General features: G+C 38.8%; 1 protein-coding gene across 1 annotated transcript in view; it reads right to left on the bottom strand.

The window, feature by feature from the left end:
- RET (ret proto-oncogene) overlaps positions 1-24,491 on the bottom strand; it is a gene marked incomplete at both ends in the record, with an annotated part of 82,512 nt that overhangs the window by 17,589 nt on the left and 40,432 nt on the right. Inside the window, 11 exons of the mRNA XM_082308056.1 lie at positions 1,409-1,556; positions 2,706-2,962; positions 4,539-4,658; positions 8,438-8,548; positions 9,429-9,554; positions 10,721-10,979; positions 15,285-15,484; positions 15,947-16,148; positions 17,885-18,126; positions 18,614-18,907; positions 20,555-20,806. Coding sequence (XP_082164182.1) covers positions 1,409-1,556; positions 2,706-2,962; positions 4,539-4,658; positions 8,438-8,548; positions 9,429-9,554; positions 10,721-10,979; positions 15,285-15,484; positions 15,947-16,148; positions 17,885-18,126; positions 18,614-18,907; positions 20,555-20,806 — 2,211 coding nt within the window. The remainder of the gene's footprint in view (positions 1-1,408; positions 1,557-2,705; positions 2,963-4,538; positions 4,659-8,437; positions 8,549-9,428; positions 9,555-10,720; positions 10,980-15,284; positions 15,485-15,946; positions 16,149-17,884; positions 18,127-18,613; positions 18,908-20,554; positions 20,807-24,491) is intronic.

Genomic DNA, 24,491 nt, shown 5'->3' with positions numbered 1-24,491 from the left:
TAGATTTCCTCCATATGACCTGTTCTCCACTGAACCTCTTGCAATGCAGGCATGCACTTCATAATGCATTTATTTCTTTGGTAAAATAATGGGATATGCAGCATCTTTGCTCTCAAGCAGCAGATGACATGTTTGGTTTTGTGGGTTTTTTTTTGTTTTTTTTTTTTTTTTTTTTTAAAACCAATCTTGCATATAGCAGAAATAGTAGGAAGTAGTACAACATTTTCCTATAATTACATGTTTTTATGTAAAAGCAGCAGTGAATGGTTGAGGTCATTCAGCTAAAGCTAGCAGCCCAGCTAAAGAAATCTTCTCGCATCCATAAGGCTTTCTGAAGGTTGTTTGCCCTCTTTGTCTCGTATATTCCTAGGTGCCTGATATGTAGGGACTATATCCACATACGAATTAGTACACAAGACTTAGAGAGGGACACAATTTTCTTTTTGTATCTGTTTAATCTTTCAGGCTGTAGTGAATAAATAGCCTTCTGAAGGAAGTGGTTTGAGCATTTCCACTGACCTCCTTCACTATCAATGCATGTCTAGCGAAGTCCTTATTAGAAACCAGGCTCAGACAGTAGATATGTAAAATCTATACTCATATACATAACTGTAAAGGTGGCAAAAGCCATGCATTATAACAGCTTCCACCTGAAATGTACAGTAATACTGGAGACTTTCTACTTCAGAGACCAAACAGAAACATTAATTTTTTCATGTTTTTCTCTCAGTACAATTTATTTTTCTGTATGGGAAAGAAGCAGGTATATTTGGGGCTGAAAACTACTGAACAGAGACGTGGACAAGAGCTCAAGGTCTCACGTTATCATCTCAACATTATCTAGGCATACTTTTTTTTTTCCCAGCTTTAAAGTCTTAGGGAAAACTGAAGACACCAGGAGACAGCACTGGGCTATTCAAGCTGGTTTGGCAGAGCTCCTAGTAATTGAAAAGCAGGTCAGAAAGTATGAAAGTAGATGGAATTCTCAATCAGAAAAGTAACTTAATAGGTCTGTTATGTCTCTTGACACAATTTTAACAGGTTTTATTTAAAAAGGTTTGTCAAAGAAAACTGGGTAGAGGGGAAAAAAAAAAATCAGAAAGCTTTAACGAGCCCTTGCATATTTCCATCAATGCCGAACAACATTAAATACATTTGCTATGTTAAGTCAGAGGCTCCTTGCACATCATGAATTAGAATTTGTGGAAATTGCTTATTTGGATCAATGTGATGCTAGCTCCTAAAGTAAGAAACCTGTCAGAATATAAAAGAATGCTAGACAAAATGGAGGCTGTAACAATGGTTGGTTTTAGCTGGCCTTTTGTTTTCATGCTAGCCCCTCTTAAAATCCATTCAGAGGTTACAACAAATAGTTTTCAAATCATTTCAGACCCGGATATGAATGTACCTTTTAGCATTTTCACTGCCACAGTGGTATAGCCAGCTCTTCCCTTGAGTCGGAATGCTGTTGCCTTGACAACCTTTCCAAATTCTCCTTCTCCAAGAGTCTTGCCCAGAACCAGGTTCTTCCGAGGGAATTCCCACTTTGGATCTTCCTGCAGGAGAAAAAAAGGAACCCTATAAGATGAAGCAAGAAAAGGAGTGGCTAGCTGCACCCAAAGCATTAAGGTTCAATAGGAGACCGTTCTTCAGGAACAGGGACACTTTGGTGTACAATGTTTGGTTGCTCTTACTATCAATATCAGTGTCTTCCTATAAAAGCTTCTGAATCTCTAGGTATTTTGAAAGTGTTTTTCCATTACCCTGAAATCACCTACTTCAAAACAGCTGTACATGTAGTCTATGGATAATGGATTATATTTACAGGTCTGGGAAATCGGATACAAATGAAACATGAAGTGGTACAGGATAAATGCTTGCTTTCAGAATAACTATCAATATGTGACCTTGGACTTCACAGAGAAGTAAATCAGTTTTACTCATGGAATAAGGCTTTCCCTTAAGAGTTCATCAGAGACAACAAACTTCCTCTTACGAAATCAGTGTTATTAAGCCTTACGGTTGCAAAATGATGACAGATGTACAAACCACACAAGAAATTAAAGCAAAGGGAGCACAAGGCCTGTGAAGACCTCAGTATCTGACATCCACATAGATTTGATGTTGCCCCATACGTCGCATAAAGTGGCAGTCTTTCTCTACCGTGTTGGTCCATGAAAATGCACCAGCTGGCAGGCATCCCGGATAGTATGCGATTCAACACAGAAGAAACTAGATTAAAGGTACGATAGCATAACTGGGCAAAAATCCTTAAACTGCGGGTAAAACTCACGCTCCAACTGACGTCTACAGTCTATTTTGTTTTAAACTTACCCTTGTTGTGATACTATGGATCATCACAGAGACTACAAACCTACTGATTATTTGTATTTAATCGGACAAAGTAAAACCACACTACTGTCAAATGTAGAGTTGCATTTAGAAAAAAACATTACCCCAAATTAGGCCTAAGATGTTACATTATATTAAAACATAACAAAAATAGAAGAATATATGGTTTATCCAGTTACTCATTAAGTATCTTCAGTTCCCTGCTTGTACACATGATTTCTGTTTTAGTTATTTGAGTTGGATATTTCTATGAATAGATTGCATTTCCGTAACATTTTCTGCATGCATAAACAACATTCTTTAGAAACAATTCAGATGAAGAAAAAGAGCATGCAAAATGACGTCAGGCTTACTGGTATTTTAAAGGTGTCTACGGACACCTGGTTCTCCATGGAATCTAAAGAAGGCCGGCGGACGTTAGTGGAAGAATAACTGATGGGGTAGGACTGGGCTGGGCGCCGGAACGTCATTTCCGCGGAGGCAATAGGTGGCTTTGGAGAATTCTTGTGGTAACGATGGATGAAATAGGAAGAAAGCAGCACAGAGATGATGAAGGACAGCAGCACTGCCCCCGCTATCACAGTCTTGCACACATCATCACATAGTTGCTCTGTGGACCAAGAAGAGCTTCTCAGAACTTTGCTTGTTGTCTCCTACTTCCGATTTCACAGTGCACATGACACACATAGGTGTGACAGAAACAACTCCAAATCATTTAAAAACCTAGAGGAAAGCCTAATGGCCAATTCTCAATGAAATTTGATAATTTGCAAATATGCCCACTGCACCTACCACTTCTTTTTTTACTTTGGACACCAGGAGGTAATTGTTTGCCTAACTGCCTGCGTAAATGTAAGGGTAGATAGCTTGACCCCATATTCCTTACCTTTATAGACATAGGCTACTTCTGACACTCTTCTTCAAGAGCCAGCCTACCATATATTGATCTTCTGATACCACTTATCTCTCTGGAGACATATGACTGAATTTTGCTTGTGGACAACAGTTCATGTTAGAGCCATTCAACCCATCAAATAAAATCATCTTCAAATGTGAATTTAATTCATTATGTCAATTGTTAGACATTAAAGAATATTTCTCTTCAACTTTTTAGATTATAAGGAGACTTAGAATATTTCTGCTTTATATTTAAGAAAATAATTATTTCTGAAAACATTGCCTAATGCTGCAACTGCTTCTAAAGTGATATGCCTTTTTTCCTCCCCATTTACTGCTTTCCCCTTTTGCAGAAGCCCTTTGAGTGTCTGTCTTTGGAAACTAAGTTGCTTTAAGCCTGTGTGCCCCTAGACAGCATTCCTAGCAAGTCGCTTCCAGAAGAAGCTGAGATTCAAAATACAGTCCTTGCACTGTTGTTCATCAGATACTCCTAACTTCAGATATATAGTTAACTTAGCTACATCTGCAACCCATACCCCAGAAATAAGTGGAAACAGCACAATATCTTTATAGAATTTAAAAAAAAAAAAAAAGGCAAGAAGCTTTATGCTTCCTCTTTTTCTTCGTATGCCTACAGAAAATTTACTCAAAAGAGTAAATTCAGATACATTCCAAACAGTTTAGTTTTAAAGATGCAAAATATTTTGTGTTATATTTATTATTAGCAATTGGGGGGGGGGGGGGGGGGGAGAGGATCAAACAGTATTTAATCCTCATCAGTCTTTTTCTAACAACTGTGTGGTGCTTTTCTGTTTAAACAAAGGTCAATGAAAAAAGTAATCCACTCCGCCTAACACAATGGATGCTGGCTAACTCTGACATTCTGAAGCTGAGATTTTCAGAAATGATTAGGAGGCTGGAATTACTTGAAAGTAATAGAAGGTGTTATTCTAATTCTCCTAGCTGTCTTTGCAAATATCAGGGGAGTCTCACTGAAATGCAAATGCTGCTGGAAATCAAAGGACAACCAACCTGTTTGTCACGTAGTAATGGATAAAAAAAGAACTTAGCCTTTAGCCAAGGAGAGAAAAAGAAACCCTCTGGAGATTGTCAGGCTCCATAGAAGAAGTCAAGGTGCCAGTTCTTAATTAATTTTATATTAGCAGTCCCTGACCAAAGATATTGCTTATTAACATGCCCAGAAGTTTAGATCATTGTATATATACAGATGGTAGGTACAAACAGGGGAAAACATTAATATGAGAACAGCAGATAATGTTTAGACTTACCCTTGATATCATCTTTCTCACAGTAACAGTTCTGTCTTGGGAAGCAGTAACAAATCCCATGTCCTGACTTAATTCCAAGATTTCCAATGCCTTTCCCATGACCACCAATAATGTTCCCACCTAATCAAATACAGACACAAGCTAAGATTCTCACATGCAGTTAAAGGAAAAAAAAATAAGAGTCAGAGTTTTCCATGGGTTTATCCTAGTATGCATCTGAAATTTGACAGGGCAGCACAGTGCAGCGATAAAGACAGGGATTCCTGAGAATTAGGGGAGAGTCCAAAATCTGAAATTTCTGAAATCCTGAAATGAGAGGACCTTGGACTGCTTGAACATTAGCCCTGATTAGCAGTTATTCCCATTATGGAAGACTCTGGATTAAAATTTATTTGTAATAAAAATATAATAGTTCTCTTTGCATTGCATAGTTGGGATACTTTCCTAATTTCACGTACCCCTTAAAACTTTATATAGAATCCCATTATTTAATGCCAAACATCTACCTCAAATGATCATCTCATGGATGTCCTGACTCAGTTTCCTCATAAAGCATTACAGTTCTGTATCAGTGAGGTCATTATACATTTTAAAATTCTCCCTAAAGTATCTTCTCTAGTCTACTTGTTTTAGTTTCTCTCCATTATTGTCTTAGGTATTTTTTTTTTACGCATGAGATGATGTATAGTCCAGCAGTATAGACCAGCAGCCTACAGACTTGAGTTCCGTTCCTGGTTCCGATGCCAATTTCCTCTTACCTTGGACAAGTCAGCATACTGTTCTAGATACCCTTTGTTCCATTGTCAAATGGAGATAACGATACTTAATCACATCTGTAAAATGCCATGGGATAGTCTAGTAAAAGCACAAAGAGTAAGTGCCAAGTGTAGGTGATAAAAAATTAATCTTTCGTTATCTAAAAGTGCATTGTTTAATATTAGGAAAAAAGTGCAGCAACTCATAAAGAACTACTCTTGATTTCAAGCAGGAGTTCTTCATGCAGAGTAATTGCAACTGTATTTCCAAGTAAATAACTTTTTTTCTGCATATATTATAAAAATGACCATGAGTTGTGACATTTTTGATCTATAAACTGCCTTTAATCACAAACAGCATTGTATAGACAGAAACCAATCAAGTTCTGCAAGTTTAGCTGCCTTTCAGAAAAATCGCCTAAACCATAAAGGGATTCAAAAGATAAGTTTTTTTCGATATAGTCTTCTTTTTATTTCAACTCATTTTCCTCCATCCCATCTAAGTCGACAGTACAGTTAATGACTGTTTCTTTTACATTTCTTTGGGTGTGTAACACAAATTGAGGAAGAGGGTATTTTTTGGCAACATAAAGGCAAACATCCTTTTTTAGAAGAAGTGAAAGAAGGACTTGAGTATTTAAGCAAAGTAAACAGATTTTGACCATCTTTCTAGAGAGGCCACACCTACTAAATTATATCCAGCTCAGCTGGTTAATTTTGGAAGAGACTGTGCTGAGTCATTGCTCTGAGCTGACACTTGCTGTTTGAAGAAGCATGGGTGATCCCAAAAATTCTTTATTATCCCCCCACGCGCCAGCTTTCTCTATTCTGAAGAGGTGATGAAATAAAGTTTCCATTAGCCTCAGAAAAATCATATGTATTTATCTCTATCTGCCCACATTTGAAGACCTGGTAGAAGGGGGAAGCAGGGGATGACCAGGTCCTATCTAAACTGTTCTCGAGCGAGGGATTTGAAGACAAAGGGTTTTTACACAGCAGGGAAAGAAGGAGTACATTTTCACTGCAGGTGTACACTGGAAGAATGGAGCTTCCTATATGCATTCCAGAGACCCAAGAATGTATTTTTCACCAATGCATTGCTGGTAGGGAAATTCCAAGAATTATCAATATTGTTTTGAATTGTGTGGTGTTTCACATGCTCCAGTTTTAAATCATCAGCTGTTTCCATTGCTCTGTGGTGGGAAAGAGCCTTCCCTTCTTCAAGATCATTTGGAAAAAGGAAGAACTGTGGCCCTGTCCCACATACCGCGTAGAAACTCCAGAAATTCAGAAAGTAAAAACACTGGTTCTTGGACAAAACCAGAGCCGATGTCCAACTACTGCTGAAAACAGAGATGGAAAGCAAGGTAGAGGCCTAAGCACTATATTTTTTTTCCATTATCAGAAAGCCAAAGTTCAGAGGAACCTACAAAGATAAGCCATTTACAAATGTTTAGCCAGATTCACACACTACAACCAGCCCTGAAGCAGTTACTTACTACAAGAAAGTCTCTTGCTTGTAATACAATTAGGTTGCCTCTATTTCATAGGCACGGCCACAGCACCAATCGTTTCAGCTGAGTGCCCTTGAATGTAATATTCATAGTGCTAGTGTGAGAAAGCAATTCTGGGACTCAAGTACATAGCCATCATAATGATAGATGAATTACAAAAATAAGTATTTTAGCAACTGTCTGTACTTAAAGAACATCCTTGATCTTAAAGCATCTGGAGCTTTCTATTTATTGCTTGCCATTCCCAAAGAAATGTCCTCTGCCAGTAAAAGCTGATATAATATACTCCTGCACCTCTGAGCTCCCAAAACACACTCATTTCTTTGTCTGTAAATATACTGCTTTTGGGCACCGGCCCAGGTTCTGAATTGCGTCAAATCAAGTATAAAATTACCCAATTCAGGCATTAAAAAGGCATACATAACAAGTAAGACAAGCTTTCTATTATCTAATAAGACAGTATTTCTTTCAGGCTTCTGTTGAGCAAAACATCTGATGCTGCATATGTTGCACGTTACATGTTTTAGCATTGCAGCCTCTGGCACAAATATTTCCACTTCTAGAATGACAACTGATTGTGGTTATTACCAATAAAGAATTCTTTTCAGATTATTAGAAAAGTTACTTGCATTCACTTCAAACATTTCTGCCACTTTAAGGATTGTTTTTATGCACTCTAATGAAATAATTATCTTTGTGGTATAAGTAATTTACAATACACAATCACATTCTTGCATGTAAGAAATACAAAGATGCCTCTTTATTCATGCATTTTATAGAACCTAAGTCCTAGCCTGTAAAAAAATACTAGTTCCTCTACGACTCCATTTAAAAAAATGTAAACTTGGATATACAATGTCAGAGCCAGAAGAATTATTCAAGAAACATTTATGTCTTTATTCCTGAATTAGGCACTGATAGATAAAAAGATTAACTTAAAAATTATCATCTCATAGAAGACTAAAATTGCTCAAGTGCAATACATTGTTTTTCTAACCTTGGTACCTTCAGGGTGATTGTGAACTTGCATGTATATGAGTGGAATGTAGAAAGATGTGTTCAAGAAAAAACACAAATGCATTTCAATTCTTCTTTCATAAATGCTGTTCCTATGAATCTCTGCCTGCATCTTCAAATAGGTAAGGCATTGGATCATTTTGATGGTCACCTGTCAGATAAGGCCAGGTGCACTTCCCCAAATGATCCTCTGTAAGCACGTTTATTTTAAATTGAAATTTTTTTCTTCTTACTTATTTAAATTGGAGTTGAAATAGGCATGGTTTCTATCATAATGTGCTAAAGTTTGGAAATAGGGCATTAACTTGCCTAAAACCTATACCTGTTTCAGCAAATACCTTCACTGAAAAACACTACCTGCAAATTCGCAGAGGGAGCAGAATGAGAATTACTGAGAAAACCTTATCTTTTCATCACTGTCAGCCAACAGGTGTTGGCTGACTGTCTTAAAAAACAACAAGATTAGTCCCCATAACCTTAACTCTCTTGTACGATTCAAATACAGGTAGGACAATGCAGAGATGCTAAATATGTTGAGCCTGTAAAGGTATCTGGGATTAAGAAAGTGGATCAGCGGTGACACAGAAAAGCCCATCCTAAAACACTTCCATACTTGTGCAGTCTTGGGGGCACACAGCCGGATCTTTGCTCTCAATCACATCGCAGGTGCCATCCGGACAAGTCTTGATACTCGGGGTGCACGTGGAGTAGTTTGTGGTGATCCCTGTTAACACAGAAACAGACAGCTGCACAAATACCTCGAGGCTTTGAAGGAACGCACATTCCATCTTCTCAGTGCACGTTGACACACCAAACCACAGGTTACTTTTCTTTTTAAAATAAACATCTATGAATATAAATACCATCTCCCAAAGTAACAGGCAAGACAACAGCTAAAAGCAACTGGAAGAAATATATTTTTCACTATGTTTTCTGCTTTTGACAGCCCTTTGGGCATGTCACTTGCAGTTACAGTGAGTATTACTTGAAAAAGAGCTAGTTGACCATTTTGAGACTGAAGAGTGGCTTTCACAACTAAGGATGTCTCTACACAATTTCACACATACTTGAATATGAAGCTTACAAGCAGTCAAAGAGAACTGGTGATACTCATGCAGCTTGAAGGGATAAAGCATCAGCGTAAAAGCATTGTTCTGGAAGAGTCAAGAGTACTGTCACCCATCAGATCTGTGCTACAGACCACAGAAAACAGAGACACAGCTTCTGTGCTCACTAAGTGTCTGCTGGGGCATACCTCCTCAGAGGCTCATTGCTATGTTCCAAACTCAACTCCTGGTTGCGGAGATTATCTTGCAAGCCGTAAGTCACCCATTCCAGTTACACTGCTGCAAACCCAGTTCACTACCTGGTGTTTTACGTAGCGTGTTCAGCATCACCAGGGACAAGATCAAGAATGACCATTCCAACTTAACCTCATTTTCCTTCCTAACACATGTTTCATTTGGGTACTATGATTGATTTTTTAGCCCCAGCTTCTGTGTAGTTTACTATACCATGTTGTCCAGCCAGAATAAATCAGTTTGTATCTATGGAAGTCAAATGCACAATTATGACTAAACAGATTTCACACAACAGAAATGTACCTTTTCCACTCCCCTGTCTCCACTGGCACCTTCCTGTTAGCACTCCCAGACCACCACACTCTTCACATTCAGCATGGTGCTTACTCACAGCACAAGAGTCAGGGCAGTCCTCCTCTTTTTTTAAAACTGTTGGGAAGAGTGTTTGCTGTCAGTGCAGGACAAGGGAGATGAACACACAAGCAAGTCAGCTCCAATCAGAAGGAAAACTCTGTTCTTAGGGGTAGATAGGAAGGAAAGAAAGGTGAAAAAAGGAGAGAAAGGCTGAACACTGACTGACCTAACTGTCAGTAAACTTAGATGAGAATTAAAGAAATGTCCAGGTGTTTCTCTTCTCTGAAATAAAGGACAAACATGATGGCATGGTTATCTTTGCTTGATAGCACACTGTCAATGCCTAGAAATGTAGAAATGTGCTAACACACTAATAAGAGAAAAATGGAGACCATAAGCACTTGAGCTTCATACAAAACTTTTAATTAAGGGAAAACACTTGGTACTTGGGCTAATGCAGCAGTAGCCCAAAGAGCAACAGCTAGGAGTGTGTGACTTCAGACAGCACAAGGCTCTTTCAAAAAGAAAAGTCCACTGCAGGCTTTTGTTTCTTCTTCCTCAACCCGTTCGCCCTTGGCATAGGAGTTGTGATATGATACAAGGGAATGGAGGCAACTGTCAGGTAGAATTGTAAGGTTCTGCACAAAGTGCGATATGGTTTGGAGAGAAATGATTACATTTCCAGTGTAATCCTCCTCTGCTGTGGCTGTTGTAGAATCTTTCTAACATTCTGCCCTTATGAACTGTTCAGTAAAATGAAGTCAATGCAATTGCTACGTGAATGTTAAGCACAAAAATTTAAAAAAAACGGAAAAATTGGAGTGAGCAGTGAGGAGAAAGATCATTGAATAAATATAATTAGGCCAGAGCTTTGTGGTTTCATTTATATATATACATATTTATATACACACACATATTTTTTTTCTTCCATAGGAATATGTGAAATACAAAATAAAGGTCACACAGACACACAAAAAAGATGCTTCTAAATCAAATTTCATCATGAACATTAGGAATTGCATATGATACACCACCTTTCTGTGTATTAGTTCTTCAAACAACTATCTGCTACAGGCAGGTCTGATTCAGAACTCGAAATGCAAACTTTGCTATCTGTATCTTCTAACTCAGACTCATTTTCATTGTTAATGCCATCAGTTTATAGATACCCTGCTAATGCATCACCTAATACTCGTAACTCTTGTAAACAGTAAATAGTTCCAATTGACTCGGGTACTTACGAGTTCCTTCCAATACAACAGTGAGGAGGGTTTTGGCATGTTTCCTGCTCTGCTTGTCTGTAGCTTGAATAGTGTATTGTATTTCCTTGCATTCAGGTCTGTGTAGCACTGAGGAATCATTCACATAAAGGCTTCCCCATTTGTCTTCTCGGCCCTGAAGTATGCTGACAGGATAGCAGCTTGCGTTGGGGGACAGTAACTTGTAGGTGATGTTGACACCACGGAATTTCATACAGTTTTCGATGCAGATTTTTCCTATCTAGGCTCAAACACCAACAAAGAAATCACAGACAACTGAAACAAAACTATACACCAAAAATATTCTGTGCTTCCCAAAAATTTTCTGAAAGAAAATTGAGCATATTACATCTTGCAGGGTTCAGCATTTATCTTGGGTTTACAGATTTAATATTTTATTACCAACGCGGTACGTGACTGCTTCAAAGGTGATTTATTCTCAGTAAAAATGAGAGGTAAAGCATTACCATTGTCTTCAGGCTAACAGTGGAAATGCAAAAAAGCAAAAGCGATATTTGGTGCCTGCTGCTGCCAGGCAGCAGTGTTCAGTGAGAACAAGACCCTGTGATTTGGGAAAGTCTGAGTTCAGTCCCTGCTCTGTCCCAGGCTGATCAGTGAGAAAAACTTTGGTTTTGCTTGAGAAAGCAAACAGCTCAGTGTGAACAAAGCTGAGACTCTTTTCAAATAAGACAGAAATAGAAATTGCTAATACATAATTTTCGTAATATTACAGTTGAAAAGTTTCTGGCCAGCAGAGTTCTCTGAAAGCCTTAAAAGGAATAAGAACCTCATTGTTTCTCATTTGAAATTTTTTAAACATTTTTATCTAAAAATGAAAATATGTTGGTTTGCCATATTTGAACTTCTGCCTGCCAGAATATCTGTGCTAGAGCACTCTTCAGTCTGAAACAATTTATCTAAGAAGTACAGGAATGTAAAGCCCCGTCTCCCGTCCAGCTCCTATAGGAACTGATCCAAAGCTCACTTTGGTTTTTCCATTTACAAGAGTGGGATTCGGATCAGGTCCAGAAGCATTGGCTTTCCTTTCAGGGAAAACCACAATGTGAAGGGTGGGGTGTTATTTAAGGGAAGTTGGTGATGGATTCTTTTCAAATGCTGCAGTTAAGATGTGTTTTCAAGTAACACCACTGCTGGCAAAAGCATATCTGTACATCTTGGTTTTAGCATTCTTATTAAAGAATGTAAAAAAAAAAAAAAAAAATTTTTTTGTACTAAGACCTCTTCCTATGAACCTGGACTATTTAAAGTCAGAGAGGAAGCTTTTGCAGTCCTAGAAGCATACTTTGTCATAGGACAGTCCCACTTCATCTAACTTATTCCCATTCACATCACTGACTGGTCACTTGGCACCATTTGCTGGGGTTTTTTGTTGGGTTTTTTTTGGTGGCAGGATAGCATACAAAGACTATTAAAGCAATCAGAAGCTAGGCCATTTCTTCCACGCCGACTCCTCTCCACAGCATGCTGGGACTGGCAGGAAGAAAAAAGAAGTAAAGACAAGACTTCAGCTGTTCATAAACTCTGTCTAGACACAAGGTCTAGACAGGTCCCTTCCAGAACCACGTCATCTTAGCTTTGGTGCTGCATTGCAACTGGCAGTGTTTTGCAACTGCTTAGGTGGTGTTTCTTTGAGGCAGTAGGAGAACATAATGATATTCCATGGCATTAACCTTTATATAGACTAGATTAAACTGTCCTTTCTGCCTGCTCTGTCATAACTGCTTTTTCCAGGCACCTTTTTGATCAACAGAAATTTCCTGCAAAGGGATAGAGAAGACCCCATAAATTCAGGGTCCCTGAAGAGCACGTTATCCTTACAGTAGTGCATGGGCCAGTTTTGCTTTCTCTGTATAATTTGAGAAGCTAAAAATGACCCCCTCAAGAAGTTTTTACAAGAAAGATGGGCTTTCTCTTTTTGCCTGATTCCACAAGATAAAGCCCAAGCTTGTAACTTTGCCCTGCACTGCAGGTTCTGGAGTCGGCACAGCACTCAGATGCAGCAGAGCACAGCACCAGGGAAAGGAGGTAGAAGCAGCCAGTTCCTCTTTCTCATGAGGAGGGTGAAAAAGAGCCTGGTAATCAGGATTAACATCAACATACAGGGGAGAAACCTACAAAGGTGCATTTTACAAGACACGCAATAGTTAACACAGAAATACCATTATCAGAAATAGGAATGGAAAAATCCACCTTTTGAGCTCCAGAGTTTAATAAAGTCTGGATAATGATAATGACAACGTTCCTCTTCACTGAATTCCAGGGACATTTGGACATATAACCTCTCTAAAAATCTCAGCCGATGTTATTCATCATTTGTCTCAGTAAATGTCAATAGAGCTTTAAGTCCTTTGACAAGTTAAATGCCACTGGGCAAGCCTGTACTGTCAGGCCATGCTTCTGTTATTCAATTCATTTAGCTGCTCAAATAGACAAATGGCATCAGCCCAGCAGTTAATCATTTCTTCACGCTCTTGTGTTTTCCTTAGGGCAAGAGACAGTTCAGCCTTCATATTGATTTGGCCCAGTACTTTTCCTTACTGCTCTGGCACATCACAGCTAATTATGCAGACGACTTTAATAATGTGAAGTGCTGGGGACTCGGCTGCTGCCATTGACTTGTGCTCCAACCTGAGCACACTGTGAATTCAAACCAGCCTCAGCAGCAAGTGGGTGACAGTAACTGATCGAGACCATCTCCAGAGCCAGGACAAGTTTGCATTTTTCTGGTCAAGAATCAGAACAAAATCTCTTTGCGAATTTGTGTTTAGGCAGCAGAGAGAGAGATCTCCTCCCACAGACCTGCAGTCCTTCTTGCCAGAAAAAGTTTTCCCTGCTACTACTGCCACCCAGTGAAACTGCACAGCTAGTGGGAAGCGCCATTATTTCCAGAAACCCTGAAATTCCCTTTCAGATATTTGACTGCCCTGACAACATACAAACCCAGCAGTTTTAAAAGTTAACTGGTTTTTTTTTTTTTGTTTTGCATTCTGGAACTACAAAACTATATACTCCCAGACTTCAACCAAATGTGTTCAGGCAATATAGGGTACGCACAGATAAACATGGTGTAACCAAATTTAATCTGGAATTAATTAATTCATAATATTTTTTATGCATACACCTATATGTAAAATCTGTGTGTATATCTATACATATATATACACACACATAAAAATCAATTAATTCATATATATTCATACATGCCTAACAGTTATGTTTCCACACTTTTAAAAATTACAGTCATGTTGTGACATACATACAGTTGGGGCCCATTTCTAGATGCTATGAGTATCTTACACACCTATGCTGTTTTCACCGATCTCCCGGCAAGAGTTTTTTATGCTGCTGAGAATAAAGCTTTCACAATCTGGTGCTACAAAAAAAACCACATCAAACCTAACATCAAAAATATTGTGATCTGCACGAAAAGAACAGAAAATGCTCTGAAGTTTCTAATGGACTGCAAATTTAAAAATGGCAGCAACAAGGCATCACAAAATGTCATAAAGAAGTAGCTTTTTGTAGGGAGCCCACTGTGTGAGCACACTTGGTATCTTTTTCTTATTTAGGATATTCAGTGCAGACTACGGGTAAAATGTCCCTTGATTAAACAGTAGCATTTTTATTGGTTGTGTAAGGCCTCTTCCGTATTCTGAAGAGCTATCAGGCCATACTGCACTTCATCAGATTAAATATAAGAACACGCAATATATGTAACTTTCCTTTTTCTTTCTTTTTACAGTTAGCCAGAGGCTTAAAGATTAATAAAAATGAATTCTTCCTTAGAAGTCTTCTAATGAATTGGTTTTCTCTGCAATTGGGATGATCGTATTTTAGTCTCAATCCTCCTCTCTGCTACAAATACAGCAGCAGTTTTATAGCTTTATTTAGTTATGAGGTATACTTTCCAGCAGCTCCCCCAAAATGGCTCATCACTGATGTTTTTAATATTCACTACCATAACATTAATTATATTGAACTAGTTCCTTATTAATGTACATGTTCCATAGGAATTACATTGTAATTTTTATCTGATTAATGTCAACCTGTTAGAAAGCGTTTCTGGAAGGCATTATTAATGGCAATGGTGGTGATTAAGCTAAAATTAGGGTTAAATTAGGAAATACATTAATTACTAACTAGCCATTATCTAGAGAAAAGCCATTAACATACTGCAATATGTAGAGCTAAGACTCCAGTAGCTGGGACAAATTTATTTTTTTGCCCTTGATATTTTTCCCGTTATTTATGCCTAAGCCACTCATGGTTACAAGTCCTTCTGTCTCTATTTCTTTCTATTTATACTTCCATGTGTAGCCCCTCTTCTGTTATTATGTGATGAGAGAGCTATGTCCAGTCTACCTCCTATCCACCGCATCCAGCAAGAGTCAAACTGAGATCACATATTTCACTGATTCCACTTAAAACAGCTACAACCAATGCTTTAACACATCTCACCCCAGTGATCTATCTACTAAGCTCTGTCTCTAACGGAGAGTGAAAGTATAATTAACACAGTTCTTACTTGTGCAAAACGTTCAGCATTTCTGTTCACTGTGAACTGGTAAGTCACGTTTGGAAACTGAATGCTGACAGGGAGGATGGAGACATTGAAATGAAGCATCACCGATCTTTCTGGGCCGTGAAATTCTGTGTCATTCACCAAAACATCCAACTGGAAGGAACGATGCTCTGTGACTGAAATACTTTTATTCAGTACCAGTTCTGCAAAAGAAAAAATTAGTCTATTACCGACGCACATTATTTGCAAGTGTGTATTTTGATACTGCAATCCCGACAAAATTGTCTCAAAATTATACATATTAAAGTGAATCCTAACAGAAAACAGAAGGTGAGTTAAATACGAAAATATGCTGCTATGGAGTTATGCTCTGTGCTATTCAAGATGTTCAGAGAGGTCCTCTTCCCTTCTAACTGCCATGCTGAGAAACCTGCAATCAGAACCTCTTGCTTATCAATATACACACCATCCTCCCATGCACTACCTGTCCCAAAGATGCACAAACTCGATGTTTTCAGTACATGTTTAAAACTCAGCATTTGCTTAACTTGAAATTTCTCAGCTTTCTTTAGCTCGATATTTACAAAATGCTTGGAAGCGTTCAAGAGCTTATTGGTCAATTACTAACAAGCAACTTCTCCTTTATTTGAAGAAAAAGACCTTACTGTACTCATGTTGAGTTCCCCTCACTTGGCTGCCATTTGGGCTGAAGTGGATTTCATCAAAGATGTGCTCTACCCGAAATGTTTCACTTATCCAGGGATCATCGGTAATGATGGTTCCTGTGTATTTCTTTCTGCTGCTTTCAAGGGGATAAATAGGTGTGGTGTCTGCATCATATACAGTTAGCGTTGCAAGGACAGTCCCCTAGAAAGAAATAATAAATGACACTGCTGAATGACCTTGAAGCTTTCTTCCCCTAATACATGTTAGGAGATTGAAATATTGGCCAAATAAAACCTTACAACTTTCACTGAAACCTACTTTCATTCAAATTCATTTTAAGCTTCAAGTCACCGCTATTTCACACCTATTTGGCTCTGAGTTAGAAGCTCAAAAGAAGATGGTAGTGAAAAAGAACTTGTCATATAATCATTTGAGTCTATGTCTAAATACAGTGCTAAACTTTTAAGGTAGGAAATGAGTGCACATGCACAGCTTGAATTTTTTTTTTTTTTTATATCAATGTTATTCTACAATACTACTAAAAAAGCAGGTAATATGTGCACTTAAAAGACAAGGAAATACATTCAGACAGGTCAAACTCATTACCTGAAATGACAGAAGTGGTCTGGGTTGGCTGTCTTCTGCTTAGTCTACTAGATTGCTGTTCTCTACCTGGACACTGAAGCCACAAGGCCTTTAAAATTTTTATTAGTAATTTTATTAGTAATTGTGTTGTTGCAAGGTCGTTTAGTTACTAGAAAAGATTGAAAGTTTCCAAATATAATGCTTTTTTTCCCACTGCAAAATGGCAGTGAAATTCACTATGTTCTGAACACTTTGCAGGCATGTAATTGCAAAGAGAATATTTTACTTTATAAAACAGTTTTATGAGACCTTCACTTTCTATCATCCAGAGCTAAATCAAACTCCCAAATCTCAAAATGTTCAGAAGTAAAAAGGAATTACTTTATGACCAGGCAAATGTGTTGTGTTCATGTGTCTTGTCAACACTTGTTCTAGTCGGGAGGTGGCAGCAAACTCCCGAAAGCATTCTTTTCCCGTCCGGACACAAACATGAGCAAAATACACTTTGAAGGGAAATTTGACTGCAAAAAAAAAATGACGCTGTTGTGAAACAGAAGTCCTCTCATGAAAAATGCATCATTTAGGTCCCAAAAGAAGTGCCTTCTCTGTACCACTGACTTATAAAGGGTTGTCGCTCCGGTGGGAAGAGCCAAAGTATACTTCTCTACTGAAGCAAGGCGTGTACGTGTGCAGGGGGCAGACAGAAAGACATCCAGGGGTTTAGACCTCTTGAAAGATCACCTTAGGGTCGTAAGGGAAAAGTGGGAGGGCACCATTAAAGCAAGATCCTGGAGCTCTCCCTAACAGCCTGACACTGGAAACTTTAACACCTTTGCATGTGCAATGTTTGTCTGCAGCAGACAACCACTCCTCCTAATTTTCTGTTAACTGGTACAGCATCCTAATAAATATTCTGCACGTAGTCCTGATAGCTTATGTAGATTTGCATATATGGGAAGGATACACACATACACCTGTTGTAACAACTCTCAATTTTAGTCACCTGGGGGAAGCAACCCTGTAACAAATAGGGAGAAGAGCTCAGTATGGAGAGATACAGCGATACTGACCACAGTCCTAGCAATGGTCCATCCTGACCTCAGGAACTGCTAACGCTTCTTTACACTGTTTAAATCCTGACCTAAGTTCTTCTTACTTTGGAGTCTGAATAAAATATAACTCAGGGGAGAGGAATTCTACAGACTCAGCATTTTACAATCGCAGCTCTGAAGAGCATGGTGCGGTCCCATGCTTGATGCTGAGCTCCATTACCCAGAGCATGGCATTTCCGAGTCATCATGCCTCCCACCACTGCGCTCCTACTTCAGGGACTAGATAAAGGAGAACATTACCTCTTTCCTGTTGAACTCCACGACAGCATCTGCAGTATCAGTGCCATTGGGAAGGAAGGGAGGAGAGTCATCTTCATCTAACACATTCACCAGGAAGGGCACCTCAACCTGCATTTCCCTGAAGCCCTCTCTCACGGTGCATTTGGCAATCAGCTCATATCTCTCTCTCTCTTCTCGATCTAGGCGCTGCGTCACACTCACGCCGGTGGTGTTCTCGTTGTATCGAAAGGGCATACCTTCAGCTGAAAAACATAGCCACAGTATAAATAGGAACAATCACTTCCCATTATAGGACTCTGACAGTTTTCTTCTTTAATACTCTTTTGCAATCCAGTAAATCCATTTGGACATCATGACTGCATGATAAAAGGCAGACTCAGAAGAGAAACAGAAGGAAGCTGTGGGGCTGTATTAGGGTAGGCAGAAAACATGGAATAGATGGGAAGATCCTACAGTCTAGAAGAAGCACAATTTAAAGCTCAGGATATTCCCAGTCTGCTCTTAGCAGGTGCAAACTTCTAAAACCAATCTTTTTTCCTCAGCAAAGGAGATAGTCCTCCTTCCCGTCCTCTCTGTATATCTCAAAGGCAAAATCTTCAGGCTCAGTTCACGTTTGCAACAGAACTTCCTTTACAGGATCAATCTAGAGGATTTACCACAAAAGAGATCTTAACAGTGCAGCTGTTTACATCTATTTCTGGTACGTGACTGGCTCAGTTCCGGTTTTACCTGCCAGGAGTTTGTAGGAAATGCTGAGATTCTGACACAGATGATGAACTGAGGGTAACTGGAGCTGATGAAATGTGCCAGGTGGTTTATTCTCTTTGATGTGAAAGGAGAGATCCATTTCTGTGAAGCAAAGCTGCCTTGCTGTCAGGGAACTGCAAGCTGGTGCAGTAGCATTGATCAAGGAGAGAAAAACAGTGGTGCGCGTAGCAGAGTCGCATTCCTTCTCTTGGAAAGGGTGGGATGAAAGAAAGACGTACAGCATCACCTTTGATAACGGCATCCAGCTTCCTACAGCTTCAGAAAAAAACAAGAAATATTTTATAGAAGACAAGCCAACATTTCTTTTACCCGTTTTGTGCTCTAGTCCATTATTCCACAAACCACCCTATAGTCCTATTATGTAATAAAACAATTCTTGAATATATCATCTGCTGGTTGGAAGACTTTAAATCTTAATAACCCCAATAAGCCAAAAAACTAGAGATGTTACCACCAATTTTACATTGTAGAACCTCACAGAACGATGTCAGCATTCTGTCTTTAAGATACTGACATAAAACAGGTCACCATCAGTAATCAGCTTTTTGCTAGGACTGTTTTTTGGAGGGACTAGAGCAGAGTGGGGTGGCAGAGGGAAAAAGTGTGCACAGAATGGCAATAAGTATTCCGGAGAGACACACAACTGCTAACTGTCATTTAAGTCACAGTGTTCTGACAGTTTATACCAGTTGAGGATATGCCCAAATTGTTTATGCTTAGAGGACAAATAGCTTCATCATTTTGAAATATAAAGAGCTGGTCAAGAGATAACATAAAAGTTAAAATCAACCTGTGGCATCTACTAATACAGCCTCAAGCCTTAATTATTTTGATTACCTTGCTTCGACTACAGACGGAATGATAGCATCTCTGTAACAGATCTAATTCACTTGAAAAGATGATCTAGGTCACTTTGATCCATATGAACAAAACAAGACTCTCAAGTTCTGGATAGCTGTTCTTCCTTTGTGCAGTTACAAATAGCTATCTGATATTCATGAATACCGAGTACCAAAAATGCAGCGAAAATGGGTGAAGTATCAAGCACTCGGCACTTAAAAAATAAAGCAGTAAGTGTCTGAAGTTGAACATTTAAACATCAAGGCACCTAAGTCAAAGGGTAGCGTTGATATATAGCTCTTACAAACTCAAGCCAGTTACTACAGACTCTCTCCAACAGCAGAATTTCTGCAACTGATCACAGTGGTATGCCATTAACTCCTCACCCATTTCCTCCTCCACCATCTAATGATAGCCAATTTCCTCATAGATCAAAATCACCAAAACCAATTTACTGCTAGAGCATAAAAGAAGGGGAAAAAACTGAGATAATTCATTTCTGTAGTTCAATAGTAAGCTTCTCTAACAAAGCCAAATCTCAAGAGAGGGAGAGAAGTATACTTAACCATTTCTTCCAAGAGGTGTTTGGTGTTACAGACAAATGTACTTTGTGAATCCACATTACCAGAGTTCGAGGACTGTTTGCATAAGAGTTTGAACTCATTCAACCGCATTGGTCTGGGCACTAAGCGCCCAGCATTAACACCGTGGAATTGGCTTAATTTGCATCAGTAGATGAACAAACTGCAAATCTCAATGTAAAGCTGTGACTTATACAGCTGTGAAATGCAGGAAAAAAATATTACAAGTAATGCAACTTTCCCACCATATTGGAGTCCACAGTGTAAGCAACTGGATCTGTCCCAGATCAGTGCCTGCTTTGGCATATGGTTCCCTGCATTTGCTGTGGGTTTCGTTGGATCTGGTTCCTCATTTTAAAAGGGCAGATGTGTTTTTTCCAAATTTGATGCTCATATGCTGATGGATAAATTTTGTGATCTGAATGCACTTTCCCTTAACAACAGATACTTCTAGAAGAAAAGCTGGTCTTCTCATACTTACACAGCATGTTAAAGTCTTCTCTATCCAGGCTTTTGCTGAGGTAGAGAAGTCCTGTTTTTTCTCTGATTTGAAACCAATGATTTTCATGAGATCTCGCTCGAGAAATGATGAGATTCTGGCACAGATGAAAGTGGGCCACTTCCCCATGTGAATCCCTCAAGGCATGGATGCGCAGGAGCGGCGTACCTCCTGCCTGATCAATGTAGACATTCTCCGAGTACTCTTTCCTGGGGAAGTAGAGACCAAAGGCAGCTGCAAAGGAAGGCACACAAGAGGAGAGTTGCTCCCAGTTAAAAGATTTTTGCGCTGGCATTTTCTTAAGAGATGCATTTCCCAAGAACCAAAGACTTCATCCTCTAAGGACTAAAGAAGCATTAAAAAAAGATGTGGAAAAAGGCAGATCCTCATCTGGTGTAAATAAATATAGTTTTACTGCACTCAAGCCAGGGACATAGCCACCAAAAATTTGGCCTATAGTTTATGTTCAAGTTACAAAATCATCTGCTTTTTGAAAGCAAAACTGTTTCGCTGTAAACATGGCCCAGTTTAAGCAGAATGCTTAATGAAGCTCTGCTTGCCAAATTTTACTTAAGTTCATATCTGGAGCTCTCAGCTGTAATTCCATTATCTCACAGATGATATTCAAAGAAGGAAAAACCCTTTGACGAAATCGCACACTTCAGAAGCCTAAACACACTCTCTGTTGAGAGAAAACAGAAACGTATCAATGGCTCGCACACTTTTCCTTGGATTACATAAAACCCCTCTTACACAGGAGTCCTTTTGTGGCTCCCTCCCTTTCTAAAGGGGCCAGCACGATACTTTTGGTACAGAAAATGGGAGTTGTTTAAATAAAATTGATATGAAAGTCTTAGAAGTATTTTAAATATGACAGATGGGAAAGCTGAGAACTGACTTGCCTGAAGTGGGGAGGGGAACATACATTATTTTGAATACAATGGTTGCTGACTGACCCATTGTTCTTCCCTCCGCCTCTGACACTGCAGACATTTACATTTAGTAGGGCTCAACTGCCCCTTGATGCCTGTTTCTTCAGCTGATCTCATCTTACCAGCTCACTTTGCAATTGCCTCTCTACCCCTTTCCCTTCCAATGGCCTCTCTACCCCTTCCCTTCCAATTCTACTGCTTGCAGATATGATCACAGTGGAGCGCTTGACAAGCAAGGAAGGTACAAAGCGATGCTCGGTGCACTCGTGCGCACTGAAACACTGGAACTCTCACTCCTGCACTTCACCTGCACTGACAGTCAGTACTTGCTCCCATACAGAAGAATACTTGTGTATTGCAGAATTTTGCATCATTTAATCTGATTTGATAAGGAGTAAGGCATATAAAAGGCTCATACATCTGCTGAACAAATGAAAATAGTAACAATTTCCATATGTTACTAATACAAGACTATCTTAGCTTAAACCAAACCAGATACAACTGGAAACTATGGTAATGCAGCAGTAAAATTAGGGATATAAGGCCAAAACATCTTCAAAATAGCATCAGGCTATAGCACGTATTTATTTTTTATTATTATTGGATCCATACACTGTTCTACTGAATGGAGGGGACCGCAAACAAACTCTAAACAAGAGACCTCTAATTTCATTTGGAAATACCACAGAAACCTCTGTACCTTGCAATGATTCATGACATCATCGGTATCCCTGGATGCAATTACATCCATGAGATTTACAGAGGCCCATTATTTTTTCTACATATACTTTGCAATATATGAATAAAGTGGTAAAGTAATATGGTAGGTGAATTCGCTCCAAAGTAATTAATTCAAAGGGAAGCCAACAATAATCTTTTTGAGAGTTTTAGAAAAGCATTAACTCCTGACATCCCCTGCCTGGAAGAAAACTATTACTTCTGATTCTGGTGCTATCACCATCTTTTTTCTAAGTTGGACTCCTGAACATTGGTAATAAATTTCAAATATTTTTCCAGTCCCTCTGTCTGCCTTCTTTGGAGTGCAGGAAAACCTGGTGAATACGCACCACTAGAAGTCCTAACAAACTGGTTCATTAACAAGAAGGATAAGGTGATATCCAAATAGCAAGTCCAGTCCCAGTGCAGGCAAATAGACTTCCCTGAGGTATTTTCCATAAAATCTTGATTCTAGAATTATGAAAACTTCCTCACGAGAAATTCAACACTGAAAATTCACTGCTCAAGACTAAAAAAATGACTTTTAGCCCACTGATGCATACAAACGAGGCTTATACAACATTAGCAACAGGATAGAGAAATATTTACTTATTTCCTTATTTCTAAGACTGAGGTGAACAGTTCTTATGTGAGTGATGCTGTGTGCTCAGCATCACAAACACATCACGCGGTGCAAGAACTGGCACCGTAGCAGAGACATGAAATCACCTCCAGTAAAAGGAGCATATAGAAAGAATATATATAAACAGTATGGATGTGTAAAGTGTGAAATTGGAAAAGGGAAAAATGGGGTATTTTGAGTTGTATTTATTTCTTTCCTCATCTTAAACACGTGTGTTAATCTTTATATGCTTTGCTCTATGAATCTGGGCCCACGCTGCATGCTAGTATGTACACAGTCATGTTTACCAAAGCACATGAATAATTATGACAGACATTGCCACTTAAATGTCTGAAACTTTGCATGCAACTACACCTCAGCAGAAGTCAGCATCCTGACTGCTCTGCATTTGAAAGAAAAAGTTGGTATTTATGCTGCAGAATCTCTGAAATTCTTTGGCGTGAGCTCACAGGAGCAGTCTTCTCCATTCTCAGAAAAAAAGGGGGAAAAAATCCTGCAACATAAAATTTTGATTTCTGTAGATAACAGAAATACAAAACAATGCTTTGTATTTTGGAAAGAGAGGAGGATTCCTTCATAAAATAATTGAGAATTTGCATCAATAATTAACCAGAAATGTTTTTCACAAATGTAAAGGCCACTTAAAGAAATTACGAAAAGCCACTCTAAGAAATTTAAGTAGAAGCAAGATCTTTTTCTCCCTGATTCAAATGTAAAAGCTGACGAAACTAAATTCTGTCCATCAAAAGTGTTAGGTTTTAGTACAAAGCATACTTCTATATTAAGGACAGCACCTAAGGATAGTTTTAAGTGACACCAGTGGATCTGACATACTTTCATGTTTTACTTAGGAAACAAGTATTTCAAGTGAAGAGACTTTACAACACTGTAGAAACATAGATGGTAAAATAATAATAAAAAAAAAAGTATAAATTTGATTTAGCCATGTAACAAGATTCACCCAATGCTGCTGATCTTGAAATTACTGGGGATTTTGTAAAGTGGTTTGTGTCACACACTAGCTCCATTTCAAGCACTGAAAGAGATGAGAGGTACGCAACAGACTGCCCAGGTCACAACCACACTCTGCATATAAATCTTTGGAGGCTGATTTTGAAGGAGACCTTTGAAGTAGAAACATAGCACCCACTTCTCTGAGCTGTGTTCATTCCTTTAAGCCCTAGTAAGTTAAAACCAGATTCAATAAACTTGCCATCTGGCAAGTATGCTGCAGGAGTAAGAGGTTCTAATCCTGGCCACAGTTCCTTGTGTCCTGGGGAAAAGAAAAAAAAAAAAAAAAAAACAAACCAACAACAACAAAAAAATCAATTTCCAAGGACTTGTGCAAGCTTCCTATGGAAGCCAGATGGAGTTTTTATTGAATCTGCCATTTAAATAGAGAGGAATTGAGATGGTTACGCTCAAAACTGATGGTTAAAGTGCTTTTGCTTAGGAATTAAAAGCAGAGAAACATTTCACATTACAACATTGAAATACACCCTGAGAAGGTTGTGCTTTGTAACATACATGAGTAACATAATATATGTAGAGAGAGGAAGAGAGTTACTGAAATATTTTGTAATCTCTCAACTTTTTTTTTTTAGAGTGTGCTTCAGCTCTCCTCTCT

This window comes from Platalea leucorodia, assembly GCF_965183815.1.
Source record: "Platalea leucorodia genome assembly, chromosome: 4".
NCBI lineage: Eukaryota > Metazoa > Chordata > Aves > Pelecaniformes > Threskiornithidae > Platalea > Platalea leucorodia.
The sequence above is the reverse complement of the archived record's forward strand: the minus strand, read 5'-3'. Positions and strand labels throughout refer to the sequence as shown.